The sequence below is a fragment of the Macaca nemestrina genome, chromosome 3 (genome assembly GCF_043159975.1).
Source record: "Macaca nemestrina isolate mMacNem1 chromosome 3, mMacNem.hap1, whole genome shotgun sequence".
Classification (NCBI taxonomy): Eukaryota; Metazoa; Chordata; class Mammalia; order Primates; family Cercopithecidae; genus Macaca; species Macaca nemestrina.
In genome coordinates, this window is record NC_092127.1 from 32,505,230 (window position 1) to 32,520,987 (window position 15,758).

General features: G+C 34.2%; 1 protein-coding gene across 2 annotated transcripts in view; it reads right to left on the minus strand.

Moving 5' to 3' along the window:
* LOC105488622 (glycine receptor beta) overlaps positions 1-15,758 on the minus strand; it is a 95,711-nt gene that overhangs the window by 20,183 nt on the left and 59,770 nt on the right. For both annotated transcript variants that reach the window (XM_011752843.2, XM_011752844.2), the window contains exons 5-8: positions 14,477-14,706; positions 14,292-14,374; positions 11,898-12,038; positions 6,890-7,042 (exon numbers count right to left, since the gene is read on the minus strand). In XM_011752843.2, coding sequence (XP_011751145.1) covers positions 6,890-7,042; positions 11,898-12,038; positions 14,292-14,374; positions 14,477-14,706 — 607 coding nt within the window. The remainder of the gene's footprint in view (positions 1-6,889; positions 7,043-11,897; positions 12,039-14,291; positions 14,375-14,476; positions 14,707-15,758) is intronic.

Sequence of the window (15,758 nt, forward strand, 5' to 3'; positions counted from 1 at the left end):
TTAAAAGGAGTGACAGAATATTTATAGATTTTGGAGGGAAAAGGAGAGTATTCATAATTCCACACATTCAGTTAGAAACAATGGTAGTGAATTCAAGATTTTATCATATCAGATTTAAGAAGGAAAACTGAAGAAGTTAAGAAGAAGGTGAACATAAACTATGTGCCTTATCTTGGGAAAATCATATTATAATAGAAACTACCTATTAGCATTTTCTATCCAAAAATAAGAAATCTGAGCAAATAATGCTACTTTGTAAAAATATTTTAGCATTATCATAATATAGCCTTCAAATGGGATTACTTCATTGTTAAATGGTACATGGTGAAATTATCTAAATTTTAATAAATTATAAACAGAAAGAAATGTAAAGCCATTGCCCATAAATGTGTGGAATTTGGTCAGGTGCGGTGGCTCATGCTTGTAATCCTAGCACTCTGGCAGACCGAGGTGGGTGGATCACCTTAGGTCAGGAGCTCCAGGCCAGCCTAACCAATATGGTGAAATCCAGTCTCTACTAAAAATACAAAAAGCAAATCAGCTGGGTGTGGTGGCACATGCCTATAATCTCAGCTACACTGGAGGCTGAGGCAGGAGACTCACTTGAACCCGGGAGGCGAAGTTTGCAGTGAGTTGAAATTGTGCCACTGCACTGCAGTCTGGGCAATAGAGCGAGACTCCATCTCAAAAAAAAAAAAAAATGATTTTTATAGTGTTAATATTATGTCCTTAATAAATTACTCTGATGCTCCTAAAACATGTTTAAATTATATAGACCTTATTTGTCACACTGTTTCCTCCAAAATCAGACCTAGATTTCAAATCGGGGAAAATGTCATGAAATTGATACAAACTCTTACTAATAGATGTAGAGTCTTCATCTATGAAAAGTTAAAGCCAACAAATGATATAAACTAAATTATTAATAAATAAGCTATATAAGGAGGTTGAATTGAACAAAATCTTCCATAAACAAGTCAGGGTTGAAGTTATTTAGCTCATCAAAATGGAGACAGAATAGCATGTTCACAGATTTATTGTCCAGCCAATCACAGAGGAAGAATCTGAAAAATAATTCCCTAACAGCATATATACTAGGAATGTATTGGTGCATAGAGAAAAATTGAAAACTAGAAAAAGAAAAGAGAAGAAAAAATAAGGAAAGAAAAGAGAGGAAGAAAGAAAGGAAAAGAGAGTTTAAAAAAGGAAAAGAAAAGAAATGGAAAGCAGATACAGTATGGCATTTGCTATTCATAACCAATGCCATGAATCAACAGAGCAGGTCAAGGAGCAATTGCAATTGCACACATGCCAACTCCCATCTAAGCTCCAAATAATTTATCTCATACTGTGATAATCACCAAATTTGTACATTTGAAATTGCTGTTAATAAAATGAAAATGCATTTAAAAGTACTACTATTAATACATTATGTTAGCATATTATCATTTCATAATTTTTAGTTAAAGAATACTAAAAGGAAAGGAAACTTTGACCCAAATTATTAATCTTTTTGTATTTATAATTGAAAGTTATTTGTTAAAAAAATGTATTCCCTTTAGCAGCAACTAAAGTATTTTATGTAACAGGAAAAGATATAGTATAGTTTACTTAGTTAAGAGTATTACAAAACATTACTTCAACAGTTCCGTGCATAGTTAGTTCCATACTTGGAGAAATAGCTTAAGACAAAAGTCATTACCTAAAATTCACCAGGGAATCTTTGATGTTTGTTAACAATGGGGAAAGCTAATCACAAAAAGGCTGGGTGAAAAATAAAAGTAGAATACAAAACTAATTTTTTAAAAAAGGAAAATGAATCTAGGGCATTTTAAGTATTACTTTATTCTCTATGTTGTCTGCTAACTTCCAGAAAATAAAAACTACACGCCATAACAAAAGAGACTGGTAAATTTATTTATTTAATCCTTTGGGAGAATGTAGGGGGAAAATAGTAGAGTAAGGAAAGATATGCAGAATCAAAACAGCTATATTAACTGGATATCCTGAAATTTAGTCTGAGTCAGTATTACTTCCTTTTCTTTTTAGATAAAATTATAATTTGGGGTCTAATAACAGACCTTCCAAATACCTGCAGCATAATTCCAAAATTATAATTGGAGATCTTAACATCTCTCACCAATAACAATAACTACGCAAAAGAGATAAAAGATTTCAACAGAGTTACTAACCAACTTGACTGTAATGATACTTCCAGAACACAACAGCAAACAATGACTAATACACACTGCACGTGCACATAGTGTTTATCAGGAGGCATAGGCTAGAATGGGCTGCTTAAAAAAAGTCTCAATACACATAAAAGAATTGATGTCAGTGAGTATATTCTCTGACAAAAATGGAATTAAGTTAGAAAGCAATCATATTCAGGTACCCAGAGAAACTCTAAATACCTTTCTAAAGAATCCATGGGCCAAAGAAGAAATCACAAGATAAGTTATGAAATATTTCAACTGAAAGATGAAAATATAATATATCAAAATTTGTGCACCGAAGTTAAAGCAATGCTTACAGGGAAATTTACAACTGTAAATGTTCATGTTAGAAAAGAAGAAAGTTCTAAAACCAATTATCTGAGTCCTACTTTCAGCAATTACAAAGAGATCAAATCAAATGCAAAGTAAGTAGAAAGGAAATAATAAACACAGCTAAAAATCAATAAAAAGGAAAATAAACATACAGAGAAAATTAATGAGATAAAAGCTGGTGCTTTGAAAATATCAATAAAGTAGAAAAGCCTTTAGCTTGAGTGATCAAGAAAATAAACAGAAAATTCACGATGTAATAATAACAGGAATGAAAGATGGAACATTACTACTACAGCCTGACATTAAAAGGAAAAGGGAGTACTACGAATACTTATTGTTCTAGTAATTCACAACTCATCTAACATCTAGAAATCAATTGGTATATTTCACCAAATAAGAGGTGGTAGCCCACACAACTGTTTAAATATCTACCCATCTACCTCCCTTTGTGTCCATATACTCTGCCTTCTCTTCTGATACTAAGAACAAGGGATCAGCAAACTATGACCTGTAGGCCAATCTGACCCACCTATTTTACAAATAAAGTTTTGTTAGAACACATCCATACTTGTTCAGTTATATATTGTCTGTGGCTGCTTCACATAGAACATATAAGTGCAGAGTTGAATGGAGTGACGGAAACTATCTGGCCCACAAACCTCAAATGTCTACTCTCTGGCCTCTTATAGGAGCTTGCTTACCTTTGGGACAAACACATTTTGCTCCAGCAAAGGGCAATAGCTCCATTTCCTGGATCTAATCCCCTCTTCCTTTCTCAAGGTCACTGCTCCTGCACTTTGTCCATCTCTCAATGTTTCCTTCACTACTGGTTGTCCTTCATCAAAAATAAACTCAACATACTATGAATTCATCTACCTTTAAAAAATGAAAAACACTCTCTTGACTTTTATTCTTACCCTAGCTATTTTCTTATTCTTTTTCTTTTTACAGCTAACAACCTCCAATGAGTTATTTATACTAAATATCTCCAATCCCCCCCTCATCTTCTTTCCTGAAGCCAGTCCAATCAGGCTTTCTTCTCACTTCAAAGAAACTGTCCACGGATGCCAGTGACCTCCCCAGCTTCTTTAACCTAATGGTAACCTTTAGCTCTAAACGTCATTGATCCATGAACAGTTGGTTGATCACTTTCTTGACCTAGAAATACTTTCTCCACTTGACTTTTAGGAACCGTCATACTGGTTGTTCTTCATTTTCTCAGTCCCTCTTAGAAGTAGATATCTACACTCACTCCCCTGTGGTTCCAACCAGAGATTGAAAACCATCTATATTTTGACAAAGTTTACATTCCTACTCCAGTTCTGAAATGTCCAATTAAACCGAGACTTGCATATCCAACTGCCTATCTGATATCTCCACCTAACTGACGCTGGAACCTTAACATGTCTAAAGCAAAGCTCCTGGCCTGCCCATCTTCTCAAACCCACTGTATTTACTTGCACCTTTGCCCATCTCGGCTAATGTCAATTTCATCTTTCTAGTTTTTCATCCAAAATAATCTTGAAGTCAACCCTGATTCTACTTTCTTTAATCTCACATTCAACATACCTACAAATACCTCTTATCTCAACCTTCACTACCATTCATCATCTAATTTTTTTTGGGCGGGGGCGGGGGATAGAGTCTCACTCTGTTGCCCAGGCTGGAGTGCAGTGGTGCAATCTCAGCTCACTGCAACTTCTGCGTCCCAGGTTCAAGCAATTCTCAGTCCTCAGACTCCCGAGTAGCTGGGGTTATAGGCGTCCGCTACCACGTCAGGCTGATTTTTTTGTATTTTTGGTAGAGGCGGGGTTTCGCCATGTTGACCAGGCTGGTCTCCAACTCCTGACCTCAGGTGATTTGCCCACCTCTGCCTCCCAAAGTGCTGGGATTACAGGGGTGAGCCACTGCTCTCGGCCCCATCATCAAATATTTATCAGTACCTGCACTACTACTCACTAGCCCAAACCATGATTATTTACCTGAATTATTCCAATTGTCTCCTAACTGCTTTCCTTGCTTCTGCCCTTGCCCCAGGTCATTCTGTTCTCAACAAAGTAGGCAAAGAGATCTGGTTAAAATTTAAGTCAGATCATGTGTAAAAGCTTTTAGCAACTTTGTATTTCACGCTGAATAAAAACTAGAATCGGTGTGATGGCTCATGCCACCGGTGCAGAGTGAGCCGAGATTGCACCATTGCACTCCAGCCTGGGAAACAGAGCGAGACTCCATCAAAAAACAAAAACAGAAACAAAAAACAAAAAGCTCAAAATCATCAGGATGTCTTAGCAGATGCTACGTAGTCCACCCCTCATCGCTGTTATCTTTCTGACCTCCTTTCACACTACTCTCCCTTTGACTTGCTCTGCTCCAGCCACACTGGCCTCCTTGTCTCCGCAATGCCCAAGCATGCTCCTGCCTCAGGAATGTGGCCCAGATGATCACTGTCTGGCCCACTCTGTCCTAGAAATGACTCATTTCTTCACCTCCTTCATGTCTCTATCCGGTATCACCCTCTCACCGAGGCCTTTCTAACAAGCAGTTTGCTACCTCCAAACTTGCTATCTTACATCACTATCTTACATATGATATATTATATTTATTTGGTGTCTGTTTCTTCCCAATAACATATATACTCATTGAAGCTAAGACGTGTTTTAATGCATTTTATTAACTATTTATTAGCCACCTATTTTGTTAACAACATCCCCATCTTCTTGAATAGTACCTAGCACATAGCACAAAACAAGTATTTGCTGAAGGAATCAAAATATGTAGAAGTGCTTTGCAAACTGTAAAGCAATATAAAAATGTAGCTCATTATTAACTTCTGAATGTTAATATAGGCTTTCACTCATTTTCTTAATACTCTCTGGAGCTTCTTGGGTATTTTTATCATCCCCGCTGATATTTCAGCAGAGTTATTTTTAAAGAAGTTAAATCTGTTGTCCAACCTGTCACAGCTAGTAAATTCAGAACTGGCTTTCAAACCCAGGTTAACTCTAGAGACAGACTTTCAGTCTCTGAACACTTCTCCAAATAACATGTCTCCTGGATATTAAGTCACAGCTCAGGGACCTGGTATCAGAAGTCCTGCAATGAATGCAGATGAAAAATTCTTACAGGATATGTCAGAAATTGGGATGTCTCCAAAGTGCTCTTGGAAGCCTGACATTTATATCACTGCATGAACATAAGAAACTTCTAATAACAACAACAAAAATTATTTGAGAGAAATATATATTTTTGACAAGTCTAAGAATTTAAATTCAGGTTTTTTGGTTATTTTCCCAGTAAATGTAATATATATAATACATAGTTTTTATCCATGATGAAATTTCCTACATTTTTGGTTATAGATTTGGTCTGTGTGATCTCTGTTAGGTGTAAAAATACAAATTCTTCTTCAGATTACATTGCCATTTTCATGGTTTCTTTCCTAGTTTCCCACTCTTTAAAATCTGTATTTCATTTAATTCCTCCAATAAGTCAGGAGAGAGATTTGCACAAGGCCTTTTCATTGGAAGAAAATTTAAATGAAGCAACTACGGACTCACTGAGGAGGTCAGACATATCACAGTCTTACCTGTGTGAGTTCCAGGTGATATTCAGAAAAACACACAGATACACAGTAATAAAGAATTTTGAAACACTCCAATCAATCAAAATTTGTTGACACAATGCACATATTTTGAAGTTTATTCAGTTTATCCATAGGAAGGGCTCTTGCTTATTTCCTTAAGCAAAGGCTCTCTAGCCATTATGCAGACACGATTTTCAAAAGACTGGCTGGTGGCATTTCTATGTCACAAAGCATTAAAAATAAACTGGAGAGCAATGGCCCTCAAGGGAGAGCCAACCAGCCCTGATATAGCACAAAATAACCAATGGTTGGGAAAATGATGGCTATATAATGTTTCATAATTTTTTTAAAAAACAAATTATATTACTATTTCCTGACTAAGAGTAGGTGATAATACATACTATTTTTCAGGAAGGCTTCCTTCAAAATAGTTATTCATTTTTAAGTTTGGCACTACTGAAGGTTTTAGACATAGTTATCTGTGAAAATCACTTCTAAATAATTATTTCATGACAGAAAAATAGATTAACTGCTTATGATACTCCAAGGACATGAAAAGAGAAACTTAGCTTAATTATAGAGTGCATAAACATTGAGAAAATCTAGTTCAATATCAAGTTTTCAAGAAAGTCTTTAAACAGTGAAATTGGTTGCTAACAATTCTAAAACTCATTATTTCAAAGTATTTGATTATATGGTAAGTTAGATAAAGATATAATCTGTTCCTGATGTGACAAAAAAGCATGGAACACCTTACCCAGGGGCACTCTGGCAGCACTTGCATCCGGGTTGATCCAGAAGGAAAGCCAGGAGAGAACCACGATGAGCAGGGTTGGGGCGTAGACCCCCATCATGTAAAAGCCGACCTGCCTCCTCAGAGTGAAGATGACTTCCACACATGTGTAGTAGCCTTTCAGAAGCAAACACATTCAAGGCATGAGGTTTTCACCCACACAGAATCGCAAACATCAATGACAGACCTGGAAATGGTAAGCCACTTCTATTTGAGGCAATTTCATAGAGTAAACCCCTCAAAAAAAAGTTTTTCTTTGCAGATATATAATTTATGTGATCTAAAAGGGTGACATTATGTAACTAGTTTCAGCTGACCTTTTGCAACTTCATTATGACATTGAGAAATAGATCCCACATGCTGCTCCACTGTGTCAGTGTCTAGCCTTTTAGGTCATTGTTCAGAGAACTGGCAATAGAGTTGAACTTTTCCTTACCCGTGGGTCCTCTCAGGGCAATGATCTAAAGGAGTCATACAGGCAGTAGTAAATCAAAGTAGAGCAAGTCTTAAAAAAAAAAAAAAAGAAAAACCACTCCAGGACTACACCTTATTGGTATAATTTTTCAGCCACATGTACCACTTCTTATGTAGGATGGATGGCAGTCTACACTGACTCTCATGTATAGATAAACTTTAAAAATTAAGGAAGTATTGGAAGTGAACATTAACAAGTATAAGAAATCAGTGTTTTCAATCCATATACATGAAAGATATATATACTGCAAACATTGGATATGCCTCTCAAAACTTTACCCACCTCTACTTCGGGCTCACAAAGGTACTCCAATTGAAGGAAAGAATTTTCATTTTCAAATGCCAAGACAGAAATTGTTTTACAACCTAATTCTAGAGTGGCCATGACATCGACTAGTCCCCCAAATTAATCACCAATTATAGGCAGCCTCACAATAGCCTTTGCTGCCTTGAGAAAGAAAATAGTAACACGAATATGCTCACAGTACTGCATTCAAATGGAAAAGGTATTTCCAGATGTTCGAGATTATTTCTTAAATGTTTGGTCTTTTCAGTTAGCTATTTAAATATAATATGTAATGCTGAAAGTGCTTAATTTAGATAAGAATGTCATTTGCCATTTTACAAATGTAAGATTATGCATAAATAGCAAAATAAAATATCTATAATCGTTTTCTGTTTAAACTATATAATTTTTTTAAATGGTGAAACAAATTAATGAACAATAAATAAATGAAACAATTATGGGGGAAAGAATAATGTTACTTTTTCCTATTTTATAGTTTAAAAATAATATTTACCTGGCCTTCCTAATTGGGAAGAATATACATATATCTGACACAAGAATAATCTACATATTTATTCATTAATAGCACCTACAGCAGTACTTGCACAGAATAGGACCTTAATAAACGTGGAATAAAAGAATGGTTATTTATATCCTCAACAAATAGATTAGAAATCTTTTCTTTTCCCAGTGTATAGAATCATTGCCACCTCTGAGAGGTTACATAGACAGTACAGCTAATATGTAACAAAAATTGTTGCTTTTGACTGAAGTAAATTCTATTTATGCCAAATGCTTCCATATTATATTAAAGACAAGAAATGCAAGTGTTTCTTTTTTACAGTTGAATTTCATTAAAATTAGGCAATATATCAAGTCATTCACAGGTTTTAAAAGGATGTAAAACACGTAACAATGAAAAATCTCTCTTCCTTTGCTTTTCCCACCATTCACCTCAACTCCCTGCCTGGACAAATAAGAACATATGTTTCTAACGAACAATCATGTGCAATATTTCAAAAATAGAACCTTTCATAAGTACAATTGCTACAATTAAGAAGGCTCAAAGTATTTCCTAAAACTGATTCTAAAATACATCACTTTGTAATAGCATCACGAAGTCAAATTAGTTTTCTGTTCACCTAGTGCATATGAAATGTTTCTCAACAAATTATATATTTTTAGGTAGTCTCAGTTGTCACAAATATTATAACAATTTACTACAAAGTAGCACAGCTTAAAATAAAATTTTCCATTCCATCCCAGTATGTTTAAATGATAGCCCATTAACATGAGTCCTGCGATTTGAAGCAAGTTTCCATCATGTCCCTTTTATGAAGGTACCCACTAGGGGAGCTTCACAAGACTTGGATGCATTTAGCAGTAAAATACATGCTTGGATATTATAGTGATTTGCTCATAAAATTTTATGAGAAACGTTTCTTCATCTTTTTTTGATCTTTTCCCAGTATTGTTACATTTATGAGAGGCAGGTGGGCAGCTAATTGATATAAATGTTCACTGGGCAAATTCAATTTACTTTCTATTTCCTGTGAAGTTTTATTCTATTATTCACTCAGGCTTCCAATTTGAGTATTTTTGTATACTTGCTTTCCCACATATTTCTCCACTTTTGTTATTTTTATAATCATAAAAAGCATAATTTTAATAAAGTTGAAACTGCATTATTATTTCCATATAAATTAAATACTGGCCATCATTTTTATGTAATGCTCATATATATATTTATACTTTCCCATTTTTCTACACTGTTAACTATTGCATGTATTTTCAATGTCTATTTTTCTAAACAGATTTCTAATTATCCAAACATTAACAAATATTTTACTTACATTCATATGATAATTCATAAAAGTACTGATCAAGTCCCTGAAACATACTAAGTGCCAAAAAATATTGTTAGGCATAAGTTGTTTTGTTGTTATTTTCTGTGGCTAATTAGATTTCAGTGAATTATTTATGACTCAAAAAATTCCACAAAAAAACTTATAACTCTTGAGTAAGCTTCCAAATTCTGTCTATCACAGCAAACCTTCTAATTTTATTCTAAGAACTAAAATGAACTATATTTTACTTTTTTACTTGTTTACCACATTGAAATATGGCTCACTAAAGGTCAGGGACCTTTCTTTTATTCACTACTGAGTCCCCAAATGGAGACTTTTTTTTAAAGTACAGCTTAAAAATGAAAAAAATGAACACTCCTAGGACTTTCAACGCTATTATATAATCATATGCTATTACACAAAATTACAAATAAAATCACTAGTGTCATTTTCATCTCTAAGAAATTTAAAACTCTGATACGGTCTCCTTCAAATTTCTCACAACAATTTAGACACTGCTCTTTTTGAAATGTCAAGCATATAATCTGGATGTGGGTAACAATTTTCAAAGTATAATAGGACTCCACAGGAATTAATCGTGTAACCGTATCAGACTCCCTCTCCCACACAATCACTGTAACTGTATGACCTTGGGCAAGTGTCTGTTTCATTAGCCTAATGTGTACAATGAGGATAATAAAAGTACTTAATTCATAGAATTGTTGGGATGATTAAGTTAAATAATTACTGCAACGAACTAAAAACAATGCCTAGGATATAGCAAGAGATCAAAAACCTATCTACTAAACACGCGTTTTTATACGACAGTCTCAAAAATCTCTAACAACTATAGTCTTCTTAATTTGAAGTACAAATGGGAGATGGAATACTACTCTTGGTCCCATGGCTGACAGTAATTTGCCTGGTGACATTTGATAAGTAATAAGTCACCAGTAATAACTAATTTAATAAGTAGTTTATTCACTCTGCTCTTCAGTTATTTTATGTGCTAAATAAAGGAGCTGGCTCAGAATTATCAATTAGATCACTTTCATATCTAACTATCTATGACTTCTTCATTGAATACTTTGATGGTCAAATTTTTAATAGCTCTCCATTTTTTAATTTTAAAAACCTCAATAATTATTTAGCAATATATTTGACTATTATCTCTGTTTTCCTGATGTACTATAAGCTTTAAGAAGAAAGAATGCTTACATATTAAAGTTATATCATTTGCTAACATATCTTGAAGTCAACAACAGATGTTTAACTGTATCCTCAAGCGGCCTAGTATTGTCTTTATCACAACACTGTAAATATGTAAATGTTCTCTCCACCTGTTAATGTCAACAGGAATGTTTTAAATTATATGTTGCCTTGATGATGTCGTGAGGACAGCATTCTAGCTCATTCTATCAGCACTCTAGAAACATCTAATCTCTCTCAGTTTTACACAATTATACTATATACATTTTATTATTTCAAGTCAACATGCATTTTACAATAAAGCTTTAATTATATCTATTTCTGAATGTTTTTGTTATGATTTACTTCCAAAAGCAGAATTAGAATTGTGCAATAATTTACATGTTGAAATGATTATTATTACTAATGTAATAATCAAAATTGAATAATCTTCTTTATATTGCTAAGTGAAATAACACTATATTCAATATCTAAAACCTTCACTAACTTAGAACTACCAGCAGATAATAAAAGGTTGAACACTAATCATATTATGACAGTATTGAGTAGTGAGTACTATACTTTCTGCAAAAACTCATGTAATTTAAAGAATGAGATTAATTTGTTTTCCTTTTCATAATTGGCTGTTCTATGACCTAGGTCAAGAAGACTGTACAGGGAATATTTACTGATGTCCAATTATTTCACACTCTTATTGCTTCCTGCATAGCATAAGGATAAATGGTTTTTAAAATAAGAATATGGGTCAACCACCATCTAAAAACTACCCAAAAACAATGGGTGAACATATATAGATTATATTGTTTATATCTAAAATGTTCAGCCCCAAATGGAATCCTGCCAGAAGTAGAATTTCTTGACAACATCTGAAAACTACTACCTGAAATAGTTTTCATTACTAACATAAACAATTAAAAACCTCTCGCTACGAAAATTACATAAAGAGAAATCAAGCATGTCTATCTAATAATTAAAAGTTCAAAAAACTTTAGTGAACACAATTCTGTGAAAGACTTAAACATAAATGTAAAGATAAACTACTTGCTAATTTAATTTTAAGTTTTGGCCAATTCTTTTCCACTCTCCCCTTGGCTATGTATTAATTAAAATGTATCTTTGAAATAGAACTTAGTTTTATTTAAAGAATATTACTTACCAGTGCCTTTATAGTATTTTGTACAGTTACCATATTCAATATCTTCCTTTTTGATATCAAATTGAGGCAAGGCAATTTTTTCCAATTGCACAGGATCTCCTGACTGCCAGATAAATCTTAAATCATCAGTTGTGTAACCAACTATAAGCAAAAGTAAATAAATATGTTAGTTTAAAATATAATTAATAACGTTTTTAAAATATTTTAGTAATCCAAATTTTAAACATAGCAAAGGAAAGAAAATAAGACCTTCTTATATGAAATTGTAGTTTAAAATGTAAAGAGGTAAAATCCATGGCACTAATGGAAATACTAGTACAAGAGTTAAAGATATTCATCTTAAAGAAAGAACAAGTTTAAATAATAAGCATATTGCACAGAGTTAAAATCCTAGGACATCATATACAATAACTTATTTCTCTATGTCAGAATTATTTTTTAATGGTCTTCAATAAAAAGGTAATAAATAAGTGATGCAAGCTTTCTGAATGTATACATTTACGGTCATGTAATACGCTCCCTGGAACTTTTTTTTTTTTTTTTTTTTTGAGACGGAGTCTTGCTCTGTCACCCAAGCTGGAGTGCAGTGGCGTGATCTCGTCTCACTGCAAGCTCCGCCTCCCGGGTTCACGCCATTCTCCTGCCTCAGCCTCCCGAGTAGCTGGGACTACAGGCGCCCGCCACCACGCCCGGCTAGTTTTTTGTATTTTTAGTAGAGACGGGGTTTCACCGTGTTAGCCAGGATGGTCTCGATCTCCTGACCTCGTGATCTGCCCACCTCGGCCTCCCAAAGTGCTGGGATTACCGGCGTGAGCCACCGCGCCCAGCCCCGCTCCCTGGAATTTTTAAAAGAAATGTAATCATGGAAACATCTAAATTTTTTTAAAAAATCGTCCGGGCGCGGCGGCTCACACCTGTAATCCCGGCACTTTGGGAGGCCAAGGCGGGTGGATCATGAGGTCAGGAGTTTGAGGCTAGCCTGACCAAGATGGTGAAACCCCATCTCTACTAAAAATACACACACACACACACACACACACACACACACACACACACGAAATTAACCAGGTGCGGTGGTGGGTGCATGTAATCCCAGCTACTCGGGAGGCTGAGGCAGGAGAATCAGTTGAACCCACAACGTGGGTGTTGCAGTGAGCCGAACCACTGCACTCTAACCTGGGTGACAGAGCAAGACTCTGTCTGAAAAAATAGTAATAATGATAATAATAATAATAATCACTGCAAAATTCCCTAAAGGAGTTGCATCACCATAGAAGGCTAATACAATAATCCCTCAAAGGGACATAATTACAGCATCATTTCAGCATCCTGAAGCACACACATTTTGGGCTTAGGTATGTGGCTACAATTTAAAGAATTTTACAGCATACACTAGTCTACTATCGAACTCTAAAGTGCATGTATTTTTGAAAGTAATACTTCAGTGCATCCAGTAACGGTATCAAAATGTAAATGCACTGTTGGAAGTTTTATACATCTTGACATGCAGGCACTCATATACAATACATACATAAACATAGACATGTGAAAACATATAAACACATACACTTATATGTGCAAAATCTCATTTTACAGTTAGAAAAAGTACTGCTCAAATTTAGGATTCATTTCAGTACATTATTTAAAAAACAACCACAAAGTAACTTTAGACATATAACCTAGAACATATATGCAACATATTTTGCCCGGTAATTATTCTTTACTCTCTGAAGAAATAGACGACCTTATTATAAGATGATTCATGTATTCAGGTTAAACATTCCTTGCATTTGTGTTAATTTTTCGAGGCTTATGTCTTACTTTTATTTTCAAAAGATAAGCATCATGGGAAATTAATTAGTACGTTGTATAAATAATAATTTCAATTAATACACCTAGTGTACCTTTTAATAACTGAAAAAATGTATGATCAAATAAACATAAAAAATACAATTTTGTAAAAAAAATTTTTACATTTTTTTACATTCATAGAAAATGAATGCTTAGTTAGATTTACAGAATATTTTGCAATGTTTTCCAAATTTTCTGCTAAGAAAATCTGGTTTTAACATCAGAAATGCTATTGAAAATAGGATGTGATTTTCTCTTTTACATTGCCTATATTACTAACTCAAATAATAATGGCAATTGGAATGTTAGAAATATACACCTACATCAATGAACTGAAATAAGACTAGAACAAAAATGATTTATCTTAATACAGCTTAATATAGTATTAATAAAAGAGTAACTATAATTTCCCTAAATATTTTAATGACTATTTATAATCAAAGCACTAGTTTTACCACTGTTATCTAAGATGTCAGTAGAATGTATTTCCCAGACATATTAAACACTTTATTTTCATAATCAATTATGTTCTCATTTACATACAGCTCTCCAGTTGCATCTTGCAACGTTGTGTATCCATGGGAAACAAGGTCAAGTCCAAAGGGCATGAAAGAGTAATAGATAACCTGAAAGCAGAAATGGGTCTTAGAAATAATTTAATATACTCTGTCATCCATTGATTTTAGAAGGAAAATATAAATGCACAAATATTAAATATGAAAGAGTACCTCATGCTGACAAGGACATCTCCGTCACGAAAAATAAAGAGGAGGATATTTTCCTGGGTCACATCATGAAAATTGGCACTTTTTTCATTTGCAAAAAATAAATCAGGTTTCCATAAACACTTGTACATCGTTGGATCCACTGTCAGTGCATCTGAACCCCTAAAATCACTGGGGAGCTTCAGCCTGGGGTCATTCCATTTTTGTCTCAGGAAGATGTTAACTCTATAGTCCTGAAGAAAAAGTACATGTGTGCACATGCGTATGTTTGTTGCTTTTTTAAAGAACTTATTCAGTCCCAATACAAAAGGAGTTACAATGATTAGTGGCACAAATATTTTTGTTCTTCCACCATCAACCAGGATCACAACTGCATCACTAAAGGAGAGCTCCATTAGCAGTATAAAGACACTTGTCTCTATGTAATTCCTCTCTGCAGACATTCTGTAGCACTTGCTAGCTCAAACATCAGAATGTAATCTTATCGATAATTCCTTTACCTCTATACAAACACAAATTATTACACCTGATTAGATGGTAGTACCATAAAAGCATGAGAATCACTAAATATTACTATCATTCTTCCCCAAAATTTTTTGTCCAAGTATACACATATCTTAAAATTAAAATTCATAATGAAATTTAGATTATTACTTAATATCTGATGATCATTGTGACACCTACAAAAATTAATTCAATAATGTCCAAGACTAAAACCTTCACTCATGGAGTGAAGGCTTTCAACAGATACAATGTGGCAAAAGTTTTTATCCATTGCAGGAAGACATGCATGGCCCTCTCCTTTAGAGGGAACACACATTAGTTTCAAACATTTTCTAATAAAATGTGAATTATACTACCTTAGCCAAAGCATGTGGCTGATAGCCACTTAAGATCATTTTGAACACCCAATAGAATTCATTTCAAATTATCTGCTAAAACACTTCCTTAAAATATACACATTGCAAATTATTCTATTACATTCTGTATTAGTCTGTTCTTATGCTACCAATAAAGACATACCTAAGACTGGGTAATTTATAAAGGAAAGGGGCTTAATTGACTCACAGTTCACATGGCATGTGAGGCCTCACAATCATGGCGGAAGGTGAAGGAGGAGCAAAGGCATGATTTACATGGTGGCAGGCAAGACAGCATGTACAGGGGACCTCTCCTTTGTAAAACCATGAGATCTCAGTAGGCTTATTCATTATCACAAGAACGAAAGGGAAAAGACCTGCCCTCATGATTCAGTTATCTCCCACCAGGTCCCTCCCACAACATG